The sequence below is a fragment of the Urocampus carinirostris genome, chromosome 5 (assembly GCF_059441175.1).
Source record: "Urocampus carinirostris isolate Australia breed hairy pipefish chromosome 5, RoL_Ucar_1.0, whole genome shotgun sequence".
NCBI classification, from domain to species: domain Eukaryota; kingdom Metazoa; phylum Chordata; class Actinopteri; order Syngnathiformes; family Syngnathidae; genus Urocampus; species Urocampus carinirostris.
Window position 1 is genome coordinate 21,646,179 of NC_142353.1, and position 23,043 is coordinate 21,669,221.

Below are 23,043 nucleotides of genomic sequence, written 5' to 3' on the forward strand. Positions count from 1 at the left end.
TAGATAGATAGATAGATAGATAGATAAACACTCAATTTCTGTAGTGCAGTGGTTAGCACGACTTCGAGACCGGGTAAAAAAAATTGTTTAGCCTGCAGAGGAATGGGCACCGCCAGGCTGTACTTGTCTAGGACACACCAAAGAGAATGGTTCCTGTAGGACCATAGTGGTTAAGGGATCCACCAACCCCAAATTTGAATATGATGTTAAAAACTCAAAATGGAATACATCTCATACGTATGATCCCATTTCGTTTGATAAATATTTTGTTGAATGAATAAAATAGATGCAACATCTGTTGCAACCTGGTCATCCTGGAAGGGGATTACCTCATGTGCAGTCCCTTCTCAAGGTTTCTTCATTTACCTCATGTTGAGGTTTTTGAGTTTTTCCTTGCCTTCATGTAGGTTTTAGATCAGGGGCTGGTGTAATAATAGTCTGTAGTCTGCAATAATCTGTGGTCTGTGCAACCCTTTGAGATGCCTTGTGATTAAGGGCTATACAGTACAAACAAACGTGAATTGCCTTGACTTAAAAAAAACAGCAAGTAAATAAAAAAGTGGCCAGCTTTTTTAATGTTGAAGACACTGGGGATAGAAAAGAAAACCATTTTATACATGTTATGCTAATATTTTCAAGATTTTCGTTTGGCAGGCCAGATGAAAAAGCCTGACGGGCCTTATGTGGCCTGTGGGCCACAGTTTGCCCACCACTGAATAATTCCCTTTGGCTATAATTAGAAGAACTAATAAATTGCCATGAATTAAATACAATTTTAGGGAAACATATTAGGTAGGGATTTAAACAACACTTATTGCTTTTTTATGTACTTAATAGTCCAGATCAGAAGATAGCTAAACAAATAATATATTTTACCACCCAGAGCTGTTTTTGTTTCTTTTGAAACATTTTTAAGGGGGTTCTTCTCATGTCAAGGACACAGTGGAGTACAAAGGGAACCACAAACATACAATAAGTAGGCCCCATTCCATCCAAATCCATTGTAGCAAAAGGGCACATTGTGTGGTGGTGCAACAACATGGAACATCCCAGTAGCCTCACTCACAGTCAGTTTTGGGCCAAGAGTTGACCTTCACGGTTCAACAACTGAACACTCGAATCATCCTGTGAGCTCAATATCAGTCCAGAGAAGACAAAATTGCGGCAGAAACAGGAGGATGAAGACAGTGAGCATCGAGGGGGCTTGAAGGTCCGGCCATGAGCTCCCACGTGGGGGTTGTGGGTGCAAATGAAAGTGGCGTTCCTGAGGAGAAACTTCTCAGACCTGCGCTTCTGAGAAGGAAAGTGCACCGAGATAAGAGGCCGGATGGTGATGAAAGAACACATCCTAGAAGCTGTGAAAAAAGGGATGGACACAGAAAGGGCGTAGGTGCTGACAATGATAGAAGCAACTTAGAAGAAGGAGGTCGTATGGAGGTGGGGTCCTGTTCTCTGAATCAAGCCCGATCTAGAATTGCTGTGACTGAAATCGGGTTTAGGCATCCACAAGCAACTGTGAGATGTTCACCCCCATCCTACCACACCCAGGGAACCACATCAAGCATTCTCCGGTATCCTCAGAGGTCATCGTCTTCAAGAAGGACTGTTGCCAGGCCCAATTGTCGAAATAGCAAAGACAAGCTCCGATTGGACTTAAGGACAGATGCACGCTCATCACTGACTTCCCCCAGTGAAAGTGATAAGGATGAGGAGAAACGGTCAGATGCGAGGGATGAGGAAGAGGAAGAGACCGACACTGGAAAAGATGTGAGAGGCCCATCTTCTGCCAGTTTTCTGGAGAGAAGGACAAGCAAGAGGGAGAGGAATAAAGTCAAGATGGTGAGGTCGAGGCAGATGATGAAGGAGAGATGGCGGCAAAGTCTACTGCAGGTGACCATTCATCAGGTTGTGTTTACAAATATCGTCATGTTTATAACATAGTATTGCAGTACTTTAATTTAGTATTATTTTTGTTGCATTTCTACCATGTTTTTGGTAGTATTTCCAAGGGATATTTTTTTTCGAGTATATCTGTTGTATTACAGTAGTTGTGATTTTGTTATATTTCTGTGGAAGTATTTTTAAGTATTTTTGTCCTAATATTTATGTATCAGTATTTTTGTATTATAGTATCACAGTAGTGATATGTTTGTAGTATTTTTGCAGAAGTATTTTTGTAATACAGTATTTCTGTTTTATTTTTCCAGTAGTCAAGTCATGTTTATTTGTATAGCCCTTAATCACAAGGAGTCTCAAAGGGCTGTACTGTCATGACCAGAACGGAGACAGGACCCACTTGCGTAATGTTTCTCGCATTTTTGGGGGGAGGAAGGGAAAGGAGTTCACACAGGATCCGGAGATCACTGGTCGCAGGGTGTAGGTTGCTCAGACGCGGAAGTGGGAGTTCCGTGGCGAGCGATGGCGTGTCGAGAGCGGCGAAAAGGGGTCAGTAGCTGGGGTGCAAGAGCAAAAACGTGGTCGGTATAAGAAAATGGATTGTTATTCGGGATGGGAGAACAGACGTGGTCAAGATCAAAACAGGTCATAATTCAGGACGGGAGAGCAGACGTGGTCGACATCAAACAGATCGTAGCAGGAGAAAAACTGGAGCAAAAACAGAGGACAGGAGAAAAAAGGTTTGCCGTGTAAAAACGGAGATTCGCATGTCAACTCCTGCATGGACCAGCTGGCAGAGATGAGAAGCTGTGTCGTGGCCGTCATAGACTTTCTGGACTAGTTTGCAGGCTGGGGGCGTCCTTGCTGTCATGCACTTTCCGGACAAATTTTCAACATGTTACCTAGTGTTTATTATGTTTGTGTATTGTAATGCTAAATGTAAATCACCCTGGTCATCCTGAAAGGGGGATTACCACTTGTGAGGTCCCATCTCAAGGTATCTCTTTTTCCTCACGCTGAGGTTTTGAGTTGTTCCTTGCCCGCATGTTGGTTTAAGATCAGGTAATTGTGTCTGTAATCCTGTGCAGTGCTTTGAGACATTTTTGTGATTAAGGGCTATATAAATAAATGTGACTTGACTTGACTTGAGGGACCGACAAAGGGAGACTGACATGACAGAGTTTAAATACTGACAGGGAGCCAATCTCTCAACAAGCTGCAGCTGGCTCCCAAGGACGGGGCCAATTGGGCGCCATGGCAACCGTGACAGAAGCTGGCGCCACACGGCGGGGGCCAATTGGGGACCATGGCAACCGTGACATGTATAGATAATACACAGACATTATTAACATATACAACATATAGTTTTGCTGTACTTTCATTTAGTAGTGGTTTTTCTTAGTATTTCTACTGGGTTTTGGTAGTAATTCTATGAGATATTTTTTCGGGTAAATCTGTCGTATTACAGTAGTTGAGATTTTGTTGTATTTCTGTTGTTATATTTCTGTAGAAATATTTTTGTTGTAATATTTTTGTATCCGTATTTTTGCATTATAGTATCACTGTAGTGGTATTTGTGTAGTATTTCTGCAGAAGTATTTTAAAGTATGGCCATATTAGGATCTTTGTAGTATCCATCCCTTTTTCTTCACCTTACCTAGGGTCAGGTCGCGGGGGCAGCTTCAGCAGGGAAGAGGCCCACCTAAAAACCCAAAATTGGCCAGAAATTTGAAAGTAAGCCTTATATTCGAGTAAAGTGCCAAATCCATACTACCTTATTTGTGCAATTTTTGATGAGTCGAAAAATATCGTTAGCGACAATTGTATAACAGCTATCTGTCATGGTTACCAATTTGAATCACCTGGCCCGCTCATTTGGCACCAGCGGCTGCGGGTTATCTGATTGGCTATCTGTCCCTTTTTAAACTCAGTCCTGTCATTCTCCTTTTTTCAGTCCGTCTGCGAACCTCTGTTGATACAATCCAAGCCTTTTTTGACCCTGACTCCCACCTGTCCCGTTTTTGCTTCCGTTTGTCTCCGGCTTCGACCCATTTTCGATCCCGACTACGTCTACTCTTCCGTCCTGGCCTACGACTCGTTTCTGACCCCGACCACGTTTTTGCTCTCCCTGTCCCGGCTACCGCCCTTTCCATCCCTGACACCGCCATCGCTCGCTACGGAAGATCCACTTCCGTATTCGGATCACAATCCGAGTGCAAGAGCAACTTGCTTCCCGCGTCCAGCGAACACCGGATCGTGGGCGCAGCCCTTCCTCGTTCTTTCAATAAAACTTGTGGTAAACGTTACGCAATTGGGTCCTGATTCTGTTATGGTCGTGACAGTATCGACGGGACATGACGGGACAAAGGATGCATATGACAAAGCTGAGGTTTAATTTTGAAACAAAAAGTGACAAAAAATGCGTGAAAATGTTGTTTCACTTTTCCTCAGCTCCAACTAATCATTGTACGTTACAAAACTTGTTGAACACTTGCATCCATGATTAAAATCATTAGTACAATGTATTTATTTAATGGCCTTCAAAGTCAGATTCATCATCAGATACACCAAGGAGTTTTCTCCCTGGTCGTGATTTGTTTGCGTTTTTTCTCTGTTTTTACGGAGGACTTTCAGTCTTAGTTATTCTCTAACTTAAAAAAGGTTTGATGATACAATTGAATAGAGTTATGGCGGCCCTGGTTTAAGCACAAAGTTCTAGCAGGCTTAGCTCCCCCTCACGGATAAATTCTCACTACCGTACACTGTATACTTGCATGAATTTGTAATTTACAACTATGATATAAAATACTCAAATCAGTGTAGTCTGCTTGTATTAGGGCTGCAATGATTAATCAACGTCTATAAAAATAGATGGTAGGAATAGTCGACCATAAATTTTGAACTTCGCTGGCGTTTATTGTGTACCTATCGACTCCAACTGTCTCACTCTTGCCTTTTCTGCTAAATAGAGGGCATTTTTTCAGCACTGAAAACATCAACAAAGTAAAATGTCTGACAGTCTCCCGAAAAGGTAGCAGCATCTGAAAAATCTTTTCACATTTTCAAAAGGACCCATTGTGTAAGGTCATTGTTAGACGTATTTTCCAAGTCCTTTGGTCTGCGTCGACCTGTTACATTGTCTTATCCGGGGTCCCGTAGTGTGTTTTCGCAACAGGCACTGGAAGCTGTTAGAGAAAACAATTCATTTAACTGCAACTCTGCATAAGCCGCAGGGTTGAAATTGATTGACAAATGTTGATGTTTTTAGTTTTGAAATTACAGTAATATAAATCTACCAAATTCATTTTTGGGGGAATTTAAAAGAGTTTTTTTCACATGACAGCAAAAATATGTGAAATCTAATATGCCGATGTCTTTGTCACGACCCAGAATTAAATCTCGGACCCAATAGCGTTCGTTTTAATGAACCTTTATTGGATTGAGCTGACAGAGCTGGCTTTGGTTGTCAGTTTTTAGCAGCGTTGGACGGAACGGTAGTTCCGTGACAGGTAGGCAGAATCAATACGTCTTTGCGGGCAGGTCGATGGCCATGGCAGGAGTGTAGATCGTAAACCCGGGGCAGAAACAGGTCGGAACCGAAGGCAGGAATCAAAACAGGAGAGTAGTCTTTGGTACTTGGTAATCTGGCGAAACACACAGGAACACAGAAGTACGGTCTGACGTCCTTCTCTGGACGCTCACCGCTTAAGAAGAGAACGTCAGCCAATCAGAGAGCACGCATCAGCGCGCCAAACGATTGCCACAGGTGTCTTCACTTTGGCAATCATGACAGTCTTTTTATTCGTGTGGTAGGGGTAGGCGATACTGGGAATTTTGGTACTGATCTGATAGTAGTAAATACCAGGAAGTATCGATCGATAAATTTTCTTTAGCTTAAAAATGTCATGATCATTCAATAATTGAACCCCTCCCTTCTTGGGTTAGTATAAATTTACAATATACACGGCACAAGTATCTTAGGCAGGAAAAATGCTTTTTTTTCTAATTGACTGCAATGCAATTTTTAACGTTATAAACAATATATATAAATATATCACCTAAAACTGTTTTGGAACAAAGGTCAAGAAAGCCACACCCAAAAAGCAGAAATATAACAAAAATACATATTCTTTATAAAAATGTCAACAAGGCAACTAAAATGCCTTCCATTGCACAATATTTCAAAAATAAGCTTGGTAGTGCAATTTTAGTGTCAACACAATTGGTTCCAATTTGACAGTTATAATGTATTCAAAGTAATATCAGGCCTAAAAAATCAAGCCCGACCTGGCTCACTGGTATAAAAGCCCGACCAACCTTAGCAGGACCAATTAACTTGATTTGAGGGACTGACCCAGAAGCAAACCCGAATTTTCATATTTTATTTATGAGGAGTCGGGAGGAGGAAGGAAAGGTGATTTTGACTGACTCCCCACTCTGCACGCACGCTTCTCTCTTTGCTGACAAGCGTGCGTACTGCGCTGAGCCCCAATTGAGAGAACCCGAACCTGAACGTAATGATTGATATGTTAGACCTGAATTTTGGGCCTAGTTTGGGCCCTAAAATCTCACCTCTATTATGTTTGTACAATCTTACGACCGACTAACAACATTATTGACGTGCTAAAATGGGAAGATAGTATCGATTCCAAGACAATAGTATCGATCCGATCCAAATACTTGCTCTTAATTTCGATTTGGATAGATGTACTCACCCTTTATGCAGGCTATGTGCGGGTTTCTGTTGTCCACAAAGCCGTTGCTGTGCACTCGGCTCATCTCAACGAGCATTGTCAGAAAGAACCTCAAGTAGGCTCGTGTGTGAATCAGGAGCTCAATGAGACGCGGCGGCGTTTGGCTCTTGACGCACAAAGGGAAACAAAAGAGCACGTTGTGTTTAGTATCTTCTGCTTCTACTTCTTCTACGGAATACATTTTTACATCACCCTTAATAATAATAATAATAATAATAATTTCCTTTGTATTGTCATTCTTTGTAATCATAGAAACAATTTACACTTTTAGGGAAAGAGGACGTAGTTAAGTTGTGATATTACTATGAAAGAATCGACAGCTTGGTATTGATAAGCTTATAGTTTAGTAGACACTCAAAATAAGGAGAGACGAGATCAATAGATTTTGAACAGAATGAACAGGAGAGGACTGTTCCAAACCCTACGATAAGTAGTTCCAACTTGTTCTAAAAGGTTATCTGCACCGCTTATCCTCAGTAGGGTCTCAGGGGTGCTGGAGCCAAACTCAGCTGTCTTCGGGCAGTGGGCATGGGACACCCTGAACTGAAAAAGCCCTGCGATTGGCTGGAAACCAGTTCGGGGTGTCCCCTGCCCACTGCCCAAAGACAGCTGGGATGGGCTCCAGCACAGATAATGGATGGACTATTATGCACAGTTTACATCATTATCATTATCGGCGCATCTGCTTTTGTCACCTAGGAGATTTCATAAAAAAGGAAGGGTTCAGTGGAAGGCCGGTAGAACAAGTTGAAATTTCTTATCTATAGTCTTTCTCCCCCATTCTCCTTGCCAATCCCATTTATGTCATCTATATGTATTCTGGATGTCTACATAATTTTAAATTAAGTTACAAAAAGCATTTATCCATTATCTGCACCTGCTTATCCTCAATACAACAGTCAAAAGAACAAACAGTGAGCCAAAATAACAAACAACTGTGCACAATCATAATAGTCAAAATAGCAAACAACCTGGGCATCCTCATAAAACCTATTTACAGATTTCTGACATTAAAAACCGAGTAAACTATGTACTTCATTTCAGACATGGGGACTTGAGACTTAGTGACTTGGACTCGAGTCGACTCGAGTCGCTGTTTTTATGACTTGTGACTTGACTTGGACTTGGCAATCTAAGACCCGGGACTTGACTTGTGACTTGACTTGCCCAAGAAAAAAATACTTGGGACTTACTTGGGACTTGAAGGTGAAGACTTGAGACTTACTTGAGACTTGCACATGTGTGACTTGGTCCCATGTCTGCTTCATTTTCTTCTTTCTCTTCGTTTTGGATCACAGATACAAAGACATTATAAGTATTTTTTACCGTCCAAAAAACAAGACAACAAGCGCTAAATTATTTACTTAACAGTAATGTTTTGAACCTCGATGAGTTTTATCAATCAAATTTAAACCTTGGTTTGTTTTTACTGCTTTGTTTTTTTATTTGATACATCAAATAAAGAAAAAGCCCAATATTGGACACAATTCCCCTAATGCAAATTTACCTGTAACACTGCAGCGAAGTACAGTGAGAAAATAGAGTCAAATCAGTAGAATAATCATCCGTCCAAGTTAATGATGTTATCATTTTCCTTTTTTGAAATGATATTAGAACTTCATAAACGGAATTGACAACAATGTCTAATGGCAATTTTTGTATCCAGAAATTATAATATTGCCATTTCCATTCATCACATCCCTACTTTGTACATCATGTGGCATACGCTATCTGCTCAGAAGTCAAACATTTAACCAGTATTCCCTGGAAATTCCGATTCACACTTAAAATAGGAACTGTGAGCCCTTAGTCTAAAAATTCACACTTTAGACGGAAACTTTGAATGACCTTAGATGCAAGAGAATCCACAGTAATCCTTCGCTTTTTTGAGGTGTTTGCTTTCCAAAAAGGACTTGGAAAGTAGAAACCTTTTCTTATGTATTTATTAAAAACTCTATTATACATTGAAACCAAAAAGAAAATCTCATTTACAGGCTCAAGCATGTGTTAAGTACTGTACTTTCCTAACGTTCTTTTCTACAAATAAATTCTGTACTGTCAAATTATAGTTTGAAAAATAATCTTGCTCCGATATGGCACAATTGATCCAAGACGTTATGACTTTTTTACTTCAGATTATATTTTGTCACTATTATGTGGACGTTATTGGAAAACAAAAATGTGGCGTAAATGTTAAGGTGGAAAGAATGCAGATGCTGCCCTACTTATGATACTTAACGAAATAGGTTGCGGATGATCGTTCGTAAATTGAATTTATTCGTAAATTGCTTCTGTGCTACATTTTGTATGCTTAAGGTTTATATAAGTAACCTGTTTTGTTATGTACTAAAAAATAAACATTTCATAAACTAATATGCCCTATAAAGATAAATAAAGTTGAGTTTAACTTACTTTTGGAAGATGGGCTTCAAGAGGTACTCCTCCATGTTAAAAAAGAGGGATCCAACCATTTTCTCAACCGCATCAAGCTTTCTTATTCCACTTTCAATTCAAAGGAAATGGCTCGCCTCTTCTTTACACTTTACACCAACCATATTAAATGAATGCACAAAATATTAAACAATAAAAATGTCAAAGTTTTTAGCGTGCTGGAGATAGTATAGCCAGAGTATAGACCGAATAGAATGTTTACACATGAATTAGGAAGAGGAAGTGGATTTTTTCTTTGGGGTTGATGCTGGGTGACCTCTCACAGCGCAACGCAGCGGTAAGAATCACTACAGCACTGTCCTCTACTTGGAAAAAGAAGCACACAATACAAAATCTAAATTCGTTGACTTGACATTGACACCAATGATACTGAAGGAGAGGTGTTGTGAATTTTTTTTATAGATAGCTTCTACTACTGTTCAATTTGGATGTTTAAATTGAGGACATTGGGGTAAAAAAAAGCTAAAATATTGTGAGCACGTTGTAAATATTGAATTAAGTACTGTCAAACCTCATGGACTAATTTCTCTTGAAGGGAGTCATAAGTGTTTTCAGGCGTCACTGCGGTGTTTTGTATTTAGAGCGCATGCGTTCTAGAAAAGAGAATCTCACTGTTTTAAAAAAAGATCTTAAAAGGGTTTAGCCGCAGTGTTTAAGTAGCAAAAAAGGGCGTCTTATACACCGGAATTTCCAACAGATTATGTTACACAAAATGTTATACGTGCATGAATGTTAGGAATATAAAAATTTAAAATGCATAACTGTATCATTGCATAAATTACTTGTCATTGCATGGGGTAAAAATTGTTATATGCCTCTTCATCATTCAGATACGAAAATGTCCGTATCTACTGTTTTGCGTAAGTCGAATGGTCGTAAGTAGGGGAGCGTCTGTATTCCAAGCAACAAATAATAGTACTGCTCTTTATTAAAAAAACGAACAAAAAAAAACAGAATGAATAACTTCTGTACAGTCAAATTATAATTCAAAATGTTATTTTGCAGGCGCAGGGAGAAAAGGGTAGAGAAGATTTTTAGCCAATCAGAATGCAGAAAACAATTCATTATGAAAATCTGACAAGTAGCAAAACGTCAAAAAATTCATCGTGTTACAGCAGGGGTTTAATGTACAGTAATCCCATGGTTTTTGCAGTGGTTGCATTCCCAAAAGGTACAACGATAGTCAAAACCCACAAAGTAGAAACATTTATTTATGTTTTAGGTATCAGTAATATATAATTTATACAACTGTTACAAACTAACAACTTTAGATCAACAAATAGATACACAGAACAAAGAATTGCAATTGAATGAATGATCATATCGTCTTTATTGCCATTATTCGATAGAACAACGTAATGGGAGGTTTTCTTCTTTAAGTGAAAGAAAGTGATGTAAAGAGGGGCCAGCTAGCTGCACGCTACCAACGGGGATATTTGGGTTGAGCCAGATCTCTGTGATGATTAAAATACAAGTCACAAAAGTAGCTGTTTTTTGCGAGTTGTAGCTCCTGGTCATCTGTTTTATGGGTAAGCGATTTGGCGTTGGGAAGATACAGGTTCGGCAGGGGGGCTCGTGAAAATTGTTAGATAGCCTAGCCACAGTAGGCCGGGCCTGTAGCATGGCTGTTGCTTTCTCTCCCGACCTCAGTCTATTCCTGGACACGGTAGCAATCCACGGATGATCAGCATCTTCTGACTTTCCTAGGAGTCCGATTCAAATAATGAATTTCTCTTCAAATTAACAAGCCTCTAAATTACTAGCTGTCACCATGCTTTGCAGTTTGTGTCGAGTAGTTGGACTCATTAACTTGTGCGCCTGCCCTACTGTCTGACTGACAGCATACACCAGCCAATCACAGTCGGACACATACCTGTTACACACACACAAACAGCCTTTGGCAACCTGTCCCTGTGATATCATTTGTTGTGTGTTTGCTGCAAAACGCAATGTGCGATTTAAATCGTAGATGCATCAAACCTATGAAAAGAAAAACGCAATACATCAAGGGATTGCAGTATTTTGCATTGTCTTCCTAAAAACCATTGCAAGTCCCTCTTTAGTAGTTGGCTGTGGTTGAGGATCCCCGCAAGGAGTTATTTACGGAGAGTGTTGCCATTTATTGCCGTGGTCCTGTGTGTTAATGACACACCTTGGGATGGTGCGACGGCACTGCCTGGGTCTCGCCCTTTGGGATTTTGAAGCAGTAATTACTCTGGAAGAATCCTTTCCCTTCACTCAAGGGTAAAGAGTCAGCATTTGACACTTACATGTGTGGGTGTGCCCTAAAAAAATCATTTTCTTCAATATTACTGCTTAAAAATCACTTCTGTTCAAAGGTTTGGGGTCAGCTAGACAGTTTTGTGTTTTCCATAAAAAATCACACTTGTATTTATCAAATATGTTGTCCAATGTTTTTTACCCATAATCATCTGTTCCTTAACTTTCAACTTAAACTTTCAGCATTTTTGTCTGGTATTTTATATGCAAAACATAATGCAAAGATGAAATTACATTCTCTCCGCCACATGCAAACATGCAATAAATAACACACAAATGCAAATAACAAATAACGACAGGGTAAAAAAGAAAAAGTATGCATCTAAAATATATAAAAATATGTAAAGTTCACAATAAAAAAATGAGTAAAGCCAAAATCAAAATAGAGCAGTTTTGTTTCCATTTGGCAGAAGGCACATGAGTGAGAGGGGATAGGGCAGGGAGAGAGTTCAGAATCCTGACAGCCTGATGGAAGAAGCTGTCCTTAAGCTTGCTGGTTCTGGCTCTGAGACTACAGTATTTTTTTCTGATGGCATCAGGTTGAAGAGGCTTTGAGATGTGTGAGTGGGGGTTACCTGCAATCCTGGTAGTTTTGCGGGTGAGGCCGGACTTGTAGAGGTCCAGGGGACACACCAATGATCGTTTCTGAAGGACACGGTGATATAGCTGGTCCGGATGCTCTCGATGGTGCCTCTACAGAATGCGAGCTTGATGGGGATCGGAGCATTAACCCTCCTTTTGTTGGCCAGTCTCAGATATGGCTTTTTTCGGGCACTGTGCCTTGAAGGCTAGGATCTCAGAGTACCCTCTTCACTGTAGATTTTGATACTTGTGTTTTGCTGGTACTATTTAACAAAAAGGCAAGTTGAGGAACTGTAAGGCGTCTATTTCTCAAACTAGAAACTCTAATGTGCTTATTCTCCTGCTTGGTTGTGCGGCGAGGCCAGCCAATTCTCTTTCTACTCTGGTGAGAGCCCGTTTTTGCAGTGCACACAGTTTTAGGAGATCTTAAGTTTCTTGAAAATGTCGTGTATGGAATAGCATTCATTTTTTAATACAGGAATAGACTTTCGAGTTTCACACGAAACAGGGGCAATTTAAGGTTTAGAGCTTTTAGGAGTGATGAGCCCACAGAGGGTTTTTTTTTTACATTTAATTTAAAGTGATTTAGGATCATTCAACATTGTTCAGGCTTGTCACCTCCCATTTTAGAACATCACAAAGACTTTGTGGTCAGCAGAAATACCATTACTATGCTAGCCCAGTTTTTAACCATGCATCTCTTACAGAGTACACACAAGAATACAGGTGGAACTTATTGAACGATGCATTCTATTTAACGCTTTATAATGCAACCCTACACTTTAATAATTAAGTTAGGTCGCCTGACCTTGAAGGTTGCAAACCTGCCATTAACTTTTTGGTGTTGCACTTGGTCAAGCACATCTTTTTCCATTGCCATCACAACTAGGTCCTGGAGTCTATTAAGACCAATGGTCCTTCGAAGCCAGGTATGGAGCTAGCCTGATGCGCTGAAAGACCTTTTGAAGCTACAGCTGCTTATTTAAATTGTTAGGCTAACCACAAAAGTTTTCCTTTTCTGGCCATTCTGAAAGTTTAATCACACTCACACATTTGATGGTCCAGGTACTCGACTTGCTCAAAAGAAGGTCAGTTTTATAGATTTTCTTAGCAGCGTGCTTATATAATGCACAAGGGTTATCTAACCATCCATTAGCCTTCTAAGGCACTTAGCAAACACAATGTACTATTAGAACCATGGGTTGTTGATTACTAGAAATGGGCCAACTGTATGTAGATAGTGCATTAAAAACACTTGCTAATATAGTCATTTACTGCGATAACAAGGTATGGGGTGTAAGGTTTAATTTTATCTTCAGTGAAAAAAAATAGATCTTTTTCTTCACAAATAAGGATGTTACTAAGATACCCCAAACTGTTATGTAGCGAGTACTCCTTTCCAGGTTTATTACAGTGCTCTTACAAAAGGTTATAGACATTTCCAAACGCACATTAAAGTGAAAACTGAAAAACACAGCATTTTACAACAATACAATGGATTCAATAATAACTCGATGCAAGTTGCCTCATTTCGATCCATCCATTATCTGCACCGCTTATTTTCAGTAGGGTCGTGGGGGTGCTGGAGCCCATCTATCTTCGGGCAGTGGGCAGGGGACACCCTGAACTGGTTGCCAGCCAGTCGCAGGGAACACAAATACAGACAACTTACTCGCTCATTCACACCTAGGGACAATTTGGACCGGCCAATTAACCTGACATACATGTTTTTAGAATGTGGGAGGAAACCGGAGTGCCCGGAGGAAACGCACACAAGCACGGGGGGAACATGCAAACTCCACACAGGAAGGATCGATCTCATAACCTCAGAACTGTGCCGCACATGCGCTAACCACTGCTGCGCCATGCTACCTTTGCCTCATTTCCTTCTAAATATCATATTGGAGTGATCAAATAGATGAAACAAATTTAAATTCAGTTTTGTTTTTTATGTATTAAAAATCACATAAGAAATTAGAATGGCTGTGTGTCATTAGAGCATCATTCGTGTAAAAGATTGTGATCCTGGCAAAACTTACTCTATTCTGAGAGTAGAATGTCTTTCTTGGAAAGCTGCTGAAGAAGCAAAATTAAAAAATTACCAAAAAAAAGCTGACCCAGCAATTTTTTCCAGTAAGACGTTGCACTCTCCCAGGCCAAATTGACATTGAATATCAACCCTATTTTTATAGGCATTTGATTACCCCAGATGTTAAAACTGCCCAAAAAGCTGTTTTGGCATTTTTCGTTTTGTTGACTCATCAGCCTTCCCAGAAATACATTCTACTCTCCCAGGTCAGAACAAGTTTGGCCAAAATTATAATATCTCACGAGCGGTCAGTTAGGTCACTGTAGAGATGAAACCCAAGATACACTAACCCCCCGCCACCCAAAAAAAGGACTCATTAATTTAACATTTAACATTCCCCTCTTCCAGGTCAGAAAAACATTCGAATTCAACACAATGTCTTGCAGACAGAAGGGTAAGCTATAAGTGGAAACAAATGCCCCAAAAAGCTTTACTCAGAACCTATTGTTTTGCTGACCCAGCATTTCTTTCCAAAAACACACTCCACCTTCCCATGTTCGAAGGACATTGAATATCAACACCATATTTTACAGGCAGTTAGGTAAGTTACCACAGATGTGCATGCCGCCCCAAAGAATTTGACTTGGCGTTTTTGGTTTTGCTGACTAACCAACTTTCCCAGAAAGACATTTTTCTCTCAGGCCAGAACAGTTTGGCCAGAATCACAATCTTTTACAAGTAATCAGGTAGGTCTCTCTAGAAGTAAATGACCATACCAAATAAGGAAATGCCAAACAAAAATGCTTTTGCGTCTCAACGGAGGTGATGCTCCAATGGCGCACTGCCATTTTAGTTGTTATTTTGTTTTGTTTTCCGATAACTGGATACCTAAGTGTGCCTTTTCATTGTGCAGAACAACAGCCCTCTCTTCGTCCTAATAACGTGTTTTTGTGTCCATGGCACACTTTCAAGGTGAAGCGGACGGGGGCCTCTAGGGGACGATGTCGACCGCTTGTGTACATATGTGAACCTCTCTTGGGAGTGTCGGCCCAAGGGGGGAATAACCAGGACGAAGGGGCAACAGATGCGAATCAGGTTTAAATCGGCCATAAGCAAGTTGTGTATGCTTCAGTGGTTTGTACTTCACCTAATAGTCCCTGGCTTGCATCGAACTTGAATAGATGCGTAAACATTAGCGCCACACAGTCAGTTTCTGTAAAAAGAAATCTCAACTGATAAAGTGTCTCTCAATCACATGATATCCGAAATAATCAGTGTTGGGCGCGATGCTGAAAAAATTAGTTACAGTTACTAGTTACTGACACCAACAAATAGCGCATTAATCTGAAAGTAATTATGTAGTTACAAATTACTGTATATACTCTCATAGAAGCCAACCTCCTAAAATGTTTTGAAATAGCCACAAAATAAAAGAAATTAAACGTGTACAGCAATCTGTGAAAGCAGTGAACTCTTCAAATTTCTTGGCAAGTGCAGTCTTGAAAGGTTGCAAACAAACACCCAGCCGAGAGACTCTATATCCATTTTGTCTGCGGGGTTCAAATCACTGGAATATCATTTCTGGATTATTTTTTCCTCCAGGCATTGTTCATAGCAAAAATTTGGTTTTAAGTAAAAGGACCAAAATTTGATACAACTTTTGATTACATCCAGATTTTAATCTTTATTTTAAATGTATATGACTGTTGATGGATCCCTTAACTGTCAGGGTCTTTGGGGCATCCTACGATGTGTTTTGGGTAGAGTAATAGTAATAGTGCAACCCCCCTTAACCCCCAACCGTCCATCCCCGCCCCGCCCCCACACAAACACACACACACACACACATGGAACAGATAGTACTGGTTACCAGTGGCAGGAGAAGCCTTCTGATCCGACTCAGATACAACACCTTTATCATTTGGTTGCCCGTTGTTTTTCGGGGTAAAGCGTCATCCCACTCTTCAGAGATGACCTGCACCCCGGCAGTGAGGGGCAGCGGCATGTGACAATACTGACACATATTTATATATGAATAAAAACTAAAACAACTTATTGTCTCACAATAACAATCTAGAAGCCAGAAGGGTCAGATTCCCTGTTGGTTTGGCCTAACATGGTACACACAGGATTAAGACATTTTCCAATCACGAATCAAGCATGAAATCATGAGACACAAACATCAATCTTTTGATTACAGCTAAAAAATGTACAATTTGCAAACAGTTCAAGGTGTGCCCTGCCCACTACCCAAAGATGGCTAGGAGGGGCTCCAGTACCCCCGCAACCCAACTGAGCATAAGCGGTGCAGAAAATGGATTATGGATGGATGTATATGCTTACGAGATTACAAGGTCAGGCCAAACACATACAAGAGCAGATGTGACAAACTATTTGTATCAAAAGATCAGGAAAGACATTTCTATTTGTATGAATTGGGACCGTTGTAAGTATTTATTTGTCAGTGGAGTTGTCACCAGAATATAACTAAATTAATGGGAAGATGTACCGTCGCTGTCCTGGAATTCCTGAACTTCTGGAACATATTACCTATGTTTATTGTCGATGTTGACTACATTCTGTGTATTGTTAGCCAATGCAACATTGATTGCTGCCTGGTCCTCCTGGATGGGGGATGATTACCTCTGAGGCCCCTTTTCAAGGTTTCTTATTTTCCTCATGCTAAGGTTTTTTTTTCTCGATTTTCCTTACCTGCATCCTGTTGGGGCTGGTGTAATTGTGGCCTGGGCAGTCCCTTAAATCATTTTGTGATTGATTTTGACTTTCTTTGGTTTCCCTTGCCCAGTGTTCCTCCAGCAGCAGCAGCAGCAGTAGCAGCAGCGACGAGGACGTTGAGGATTTGAACAAGGAGTCTTACTTGTGTGCTGTGTGCCTGGACATCTACTTCAGCCCGTACATGTGTCAGCCGTGCAAGCACATCTTCTGCGAACCTTGCCTTAGGACGCTGGCCAAGAATTGTCCCGCCAGCACCCCTTGTCCCCTCTGCAGAACCATCATCACGCACGTCTTCTTTCAGAAGGGTGAGGCCACAAGGTCACCTCTAGTCTTGAAAAAGGGGTTGGATCATGCAGCTTATTGAACATAAAGGTCCCCCCTTAAATACAACAACACCAAAATTGTGACCAAAATATAGTGTCAAAAACCCTCTCTGGGGTTCAAAAACACTGGTTGGTACAGCAAAAAGTGGTCTTTTATTTAGGCAGGGTTCAGTACACAGGAAGTCAGTTAGCAAGGCAAAAATCGTGGTCCAATATGCAGGCGAGGTGTTGTCCAAATAACGATGGCGACAGTCCAAGAGTTCATCAGGCAGTACTTGATCCGGAATGGCAGGGTTCAATACATTGGAATAACAAATGGGTGAGACAAGAATGCTTAGGTTGTGACATAGAAAGCAACAAACTAGCACAGAGCCAAGGAGACAGGAGTGTTTTAATGTTGACAACGAGGGGTCGCGATAGGAGAAAGACTGAAAAATGGAAACAAATGAGTAGGAAAACAGAACCCAGGTCAGATTTACCAAACAACATAAGTTTGAAAGGGAGGGAGAGAGGAAAGGATGAGAGAGTGAATATGTGTGCAGGATTGTAACATTACATTCATATCCTTGTATACCAAGCAGTGTTGAGCGTCTTACTGAAGAATAGTAATTAGTTACTTGTTAATCCATTTAAAAATATTTCTATTACCAAAAAGTACCGCGTTATTCCTAAAGTAACTATCTCCAGAAGTAACAAAACTTTTTAAAAATATTCATAAAGGAAATAGAAGAAAATGTGTTCACCAACCTGTGGAAGAAGTGAAACCTTCATGTTTCCTGGCTTGTTTAATCTCAATAGCCTACAAAGAAACACTTAGCCGAGATACTTTATATCCAGTTTGATCTCCTTCTGCGCTTCTGGGTACTGTCCAAGATTTTTTTTTCTCTTGGCATAGTTTGTTACAAAAATAACTACAAATAAGAACAACTAAATTCAGCACACTTTTACCAAAATATTTTGTGCTCACATGCCCCAAACCACCCCCATATACTGGTGACACATAACGCATAAAACCCGACTCCCTGATTTAAGTATTTTATTTTATAGTTGTAAATTCAGTTTAGATGTGAGTCAATATGGTAGGGTGAAAGTCTACATTAGGTGAAATTCAGCATCTTTATACTTGTGCTTGAGAAAGTACCACCCTAACTGTATTCAGTTGTACTTTGTAGGTAAATTTGAACACCCTTCAGGCATTCCATCTGCCGGATTGAGGTATCTATGTGACAACGTAGAGTATTCAACAATCACAAGACACTATATTCAATACTCTGCATTTATATAGGGACAGAGTAACATTGTTACGCACCAAGTATTAACAACAGTAGTACTGTACAGAATCAGAAACACCCAAAATAGGAATAAAAACAGGTACTTCAAAACCAGCAAATACCAAATATTTATAAAACAAGCACTTAAACAACACCCAAAATATGAATGAAACGCGTAACCGGACAACCATAAAACCCTCAAAATAAATTAAAAGTATCATGGTACCTAAACAACCATAAATCCCCTATAAACAATAAAACGCGTACCTGAACTAGTGCTTTCAATTATTTTAAGTCACGCCCCCCCTCGGAAGAAGAACTCCTCTCACTCATGATTAGAAATGATTTCCTTCTTCAAATCAATAGTACAGTACATTACTATCCTCATGGCGCAAGTGTATCTATTGTTGTGGTCAGTCAACACACACCGATTGATGAATAAATAATGATAAGGAAGGAGTCTTAATAATTATACCAGCACATCCGTAAAAACTCAAAGAGGTTGTGGTCACAGGGGAAAAAAGCATCCAGAAAGCAGAGAGCTCTAGTTGGTGATGATAAGGATGAAGATGATGTTTGAGTACTTGTGTTGATTAGCTGAGTCAAGGTCACTCAGACACAGCAAGATAAGAGTCTTGTCACACAGGCCGTGATGCTTTTTGGAGCATACTGAATGAATCATATTCATGTCCATTGATTTATTTATCAACAGAGTTAAACCAAATGGCAAGGACGGTCTTTCCGACAGAATACGCATACCGAAAACAGAACTTCCAGAAAGCCAGTTGTGCAAAATGGCCTCTCCCGAGCTGCAGAAAACTCTTCAGGATATTTGGAGGTGAGGTTTTTATGTTAATAAAATTGGAAAAAGACAATGTACTGAACTGGTCATATCGCCAAAAATGACCATTCCTGAGGAAACTCCATTGAAATACTGGTTCTAAACTCCAGTCATCTACCCATGGATGAAGGTTTGGTTTTGGTATTGGTGGCCAATAGTGAAGTGATTACATGATATTCCTGGAGACAAAATAATGATTGCTCGATATTGGTGGGGACATGTCCCCTCTGTCTATGGCAAAACTACGCCCCTGCGTCAACTCGTTTTCTTTTCTTCATTTGGCTCGGGAGTGATATATTTACATAGCTATTTACAATCGAACTGGCACGGCGGCTGTGTGGTCCGCGGCACAGTTCTGAGGCCGAGGGATCAAATCCAGCTCCAAGCCTTCCTGTGTTGAGTTTGCATGTTCTCCCCGTCCTTGTGTGGGTTTCCTCCGGGCACTCCGGTTTCCTCCCACATTCCAAAAACATGCATTTCAGGTTATTTGGCTGGTTCAAATTGTCCCTAGGTGTGAATGAGTGAGTGAGTTGTCTGTGTGCCCTGCGAATGGCTGGCAACCAGTTCAGGGTGTCCCCTTCCCTCTGCCCGAAGATGGCTGGGATAGGGTCCAGCACCCCCACGACCCTACTGAGGATAAGCGATGCAGATAATGGATGGATAGATGGACTTTACAATAGCTGCCTATGGATGTGAATACAACCACATTTAATTCCTTCAGATACAATATGTAGCATAATAAAACCTTTTTTTCTTATTATTTAAAAGAAATTGAAAACAATTAATAAAAATACACGAGCTATCATATAAGCATGCATTTTTTTTTAGATACTCGTAGGTTGATTACTTTAGATTTATAATAAATAACATGAGCCTCACCTAGAGGAAGCTGACAATTGTCCGCCATCATGCTTCCACAGATACCCTTAAAAAACAAAAAAAAAATCTTGTGAAAAAGAGTTAAAAAAATGAGAAAATAAATTGGTGCAGTTTGGTCGCTTTTAGTTTGTATTCTTCTCATGCTATGCACACTCATTTTTTTTGTTGCACTGCAAAACACAATGACATCTAGGGGTCAAATATTCCTTTCAAGGGGAAATGTACTCAAAATAGTGATACCGGGTGAATCTCATTAACTTATAATAAACAATAAATCAACAAAAAAACAATAAACAAATTATCTATCCATCCATCGATTATCTGGACCGCTTATCCTCAGTGGAGTCGCAGGGGTGCTGGAGCCCATCCCAGCTATCTTCGGGCAGTGGGTAAAGGGACACCCTGAACTGGTTGCCAGCCAGTTGCAGGGCACACAAAGACAGACAACCATTCACTCACTCATTGACAACTCGGGACAATTTGGACATGCCGATTAACCTGACATGCATGTTTCTGGAATGTGGGAGGAAACCGGAGTGCCCAGAAGAAACCCACGCAAGCACGGGGAGAACATGCAAACTCCACACAGGAGGTTCGATCTCATGACCTCAGAACTGTGCCGCACACGCGCTAACTACTGCTCCGCCGTACTGCTCACAAATTATAAACTAATTAAAAGAAAAGTTGTCGATTTGTGCTGGTCTGGTGATGCATTCAAAGACCCGGCAGTCAAAATATTTAAATTTTCTAGGAAAAACTTCTGGGGTCTAAATGTTTGTTTCCAGTTATGTTTTGGATGTTTGACATCTGGGTATTGTAGTTCTTTAAATTTAGAATCATAAAAATTATCACTTTCAAATGGGTTTCAGATAAAAAAGATAAAAAAAGGAAAAAGAAAAAGAAATAAAAAATAAGATAGGCAGTGCAGATAATGGATGGATAATTAGATGAATGATACATGCGTCCCCCTTTCCGCCATCTTGGCGGAACCCCTCCTCCTCCTCGTTTCTAAACTCTGAACAGTGACGGTGACAAGAAAAGCATGCTGGGATACAGTACACGCATGCACACTGGGTTTCAACCTGTTTTAGTTTGAGTTTTTTGCTTCGTATCCTGAAACGCCTTTGTAACTAGATACAATATTAATCTGAAACTTTTATATAGAGAGACATTCTTAAATTGGGGTACCACTGAACTGGAAAACTGAAGCTAATTGTCACCAGTACATATACATTAAATTCTGGTCGGATATGAGCTTGATACCCGGTATTAGGACTTACTCACGTATTCCTCTCCCAGAAAACGCAGATTGAGTTAATAGATTTTGTTGGCTTCCATTTAGGTTTCAGAAGGTCTTCCAACTCCAGCCCAGGGGCGTGGCATCAATTTTCCCACGCGAGAAGAAACTTCAGTCCAAACGCGCTGGACTTTGAAGACAACATCCGCAACTGGCACTTGGACATGGACATGGTCATCATCTACATTTACTCCATCAACTGGATCATCGGCTTCTTCATTTTTTGCATCTTTTGTTACCTTTTTTTCCCTTCTTTTTGACAGAATAATGATAATGATTAGAATTGATACTGAATCCATTGATGCCAGTGATAATAATGCAGATAATTGATGAGTGATGATGCGGTGAAAATGATGCTGTGGAGGATCATATTAATAATTATGATGATGAAGAAAACAGCGCTGAGGATGATGATCGGGGGTGGGGGTCCTCAACTGCACAGTCTAAATAATTGTAATAATAATGATGATTCGAAGAGTAATGATGATGACGATAATAATGATAATGTTGATTATGAAAATAATGACGGTGATCACCAGGAAATAATCGTTTTCATGATTATGAAATTCACATGCTGATGATCAGGATCAGGAAATAATCATTTAATTCACAATCAAGGTGATACTCATGAGGATGAGGCGGAGGAAATAATGATTATTTGCATGATCAATTTGATAATAATAATTTTGACACAGAGGTAAGAAGTGGCGAGTGTCAGCTTGTTATTATACATTCATAAATAAAAGTGACTTGCTCTGATAATGTAATGCTTACTGTGTCAAGGACCAACTCGGGCTGCTGCCAAAAACATGTACAAACACTGATTGTTACACTGGAAGTCAGGTCCAAGACAGTCCAAGAGTTGGTCAAGCGGTCATCGTGATCTATGAGAGCAAGCAAAGGTTTAATACACCGGAATAACAAAAAGGTTGAGAAAAGAGTCCATGGGACGTGACATGGAAGACAACGAACTAGCAAGGAACCAAGGAGACAGAGTTTTTAAATTGTAACGAGAGAGAGAGAGTCGCGATAGGAGGAAAACGAAGACAAATGACTGCAGCTGCGAGGAAGGAAATTGAACCCGGAAAAAAGGGACCAAATAAGGTAAGCTGGAGAGAGATAGGAGAAAGATTAGAGAGAGAGAGCTCTCTTTCTTTCTTTCTTTCTTTCTTTCTTTCTTTCTCTTTCTTTCTTTCTCTTTCTTTCTTTCTTTCTTTCTTTCTGCGTTCTTTCTGTATTCTTTCTGCCTTCTTTCTTTCCATCCTTTTTCTGTTTCTTTACCTCTTTCTTTTTCTTTCTTTGTTTCTTTGCTTCTTTCTTTCTTTTTCTTTCTTTGTTTCTTTGCTTCTTTCTTTCTGTCTTTCTGTCTTTCTGTCTTTCTGTCTTTCTTCCCTTTTTCCTTTCTTCCTTTCTTCCTTTCTGCTTTCTTTTTGAGTTCTTTCTTTTTATCCCTTTTTTTGTTTCTTTACTTCTCTTTCTTTTTCATTGTTTTTTCTTTCTGATTTCTTTCTTTCTCTTTCTATCTTTTCTTTGTATTTCTTTCTTTCTATCTTTAGCTTTCGCTCTCTCTTTTCTCTTTCTTTCTCTTTCCCACTTTCTCTCTGTCTTTCTCTTTTTCTTCTCTTCTCTCTTTCTTCTCTCGCTCTCATTCTTTTTCTCTCACTCTGACTTTCCCTTTCTCCATTTTATTCTTTCCCTCTCTTT

The 23,043-nt window shown here is 40.1% G+C and overlaps 1 protein-coding gene across 1 annotated transcript; it reads left to right on the forward strand.

Moving 5' to 3' along the window:
• Positions 1 to 1,091: 1,091 nt before the first annotated feature.
• rnf180a (ring finger protein 180a) lies at positions 1,092 to 22,095 on the forward strand. The gene is made up of 4 exons (XM_088336146.1): positions 1,092 to 1,890; positions 16,799 to 17,033; positions 19,035 to 19,160; positions 21,385 to 22,095. Exons 1-4 carry the CDS (start codon positions 1,219 to 1,221, stop codon positions 21,597 to 21,599), a joined length of 1,248 nt encoding a protein of 415 aa, XP_088192272.1. The 5' UTR covers positions 1,092 to 1,218; the 3' UTR covers positions 21,600 to 22,095.
• Positions 22,096 to 23,043: the final 948 nt, after the last annotated feature.

What these genes read in the sequence shown, in the direction of transcription:
- rnf180a (XM_088336146.1), top strand. Translation starts at nt 1,219, where the DNA reads ATGAGCTCCCACGTGGGGGTTGTGGGTGCAAATGAAAGTGGCGTTCCT. An exon ending in GGCGGCAAAGTCTACTGCAG is followed by an intron (nt 1,891 to 16,798) that starts GTGACCATTCAT and finishes TCCCTTGCCCAG; the next exon opens with TGTTCCTCCAGCAGCAGCAG. An exon ending in GCACGTCTTCTTTCAGAAGG is followed by an intron (nt 17,034 to 19,034) that starts GTGAGGCCACAA and finishes ATTTATCAACAG; the next exon opens with AGTTAAACCAAATGGCAAGG.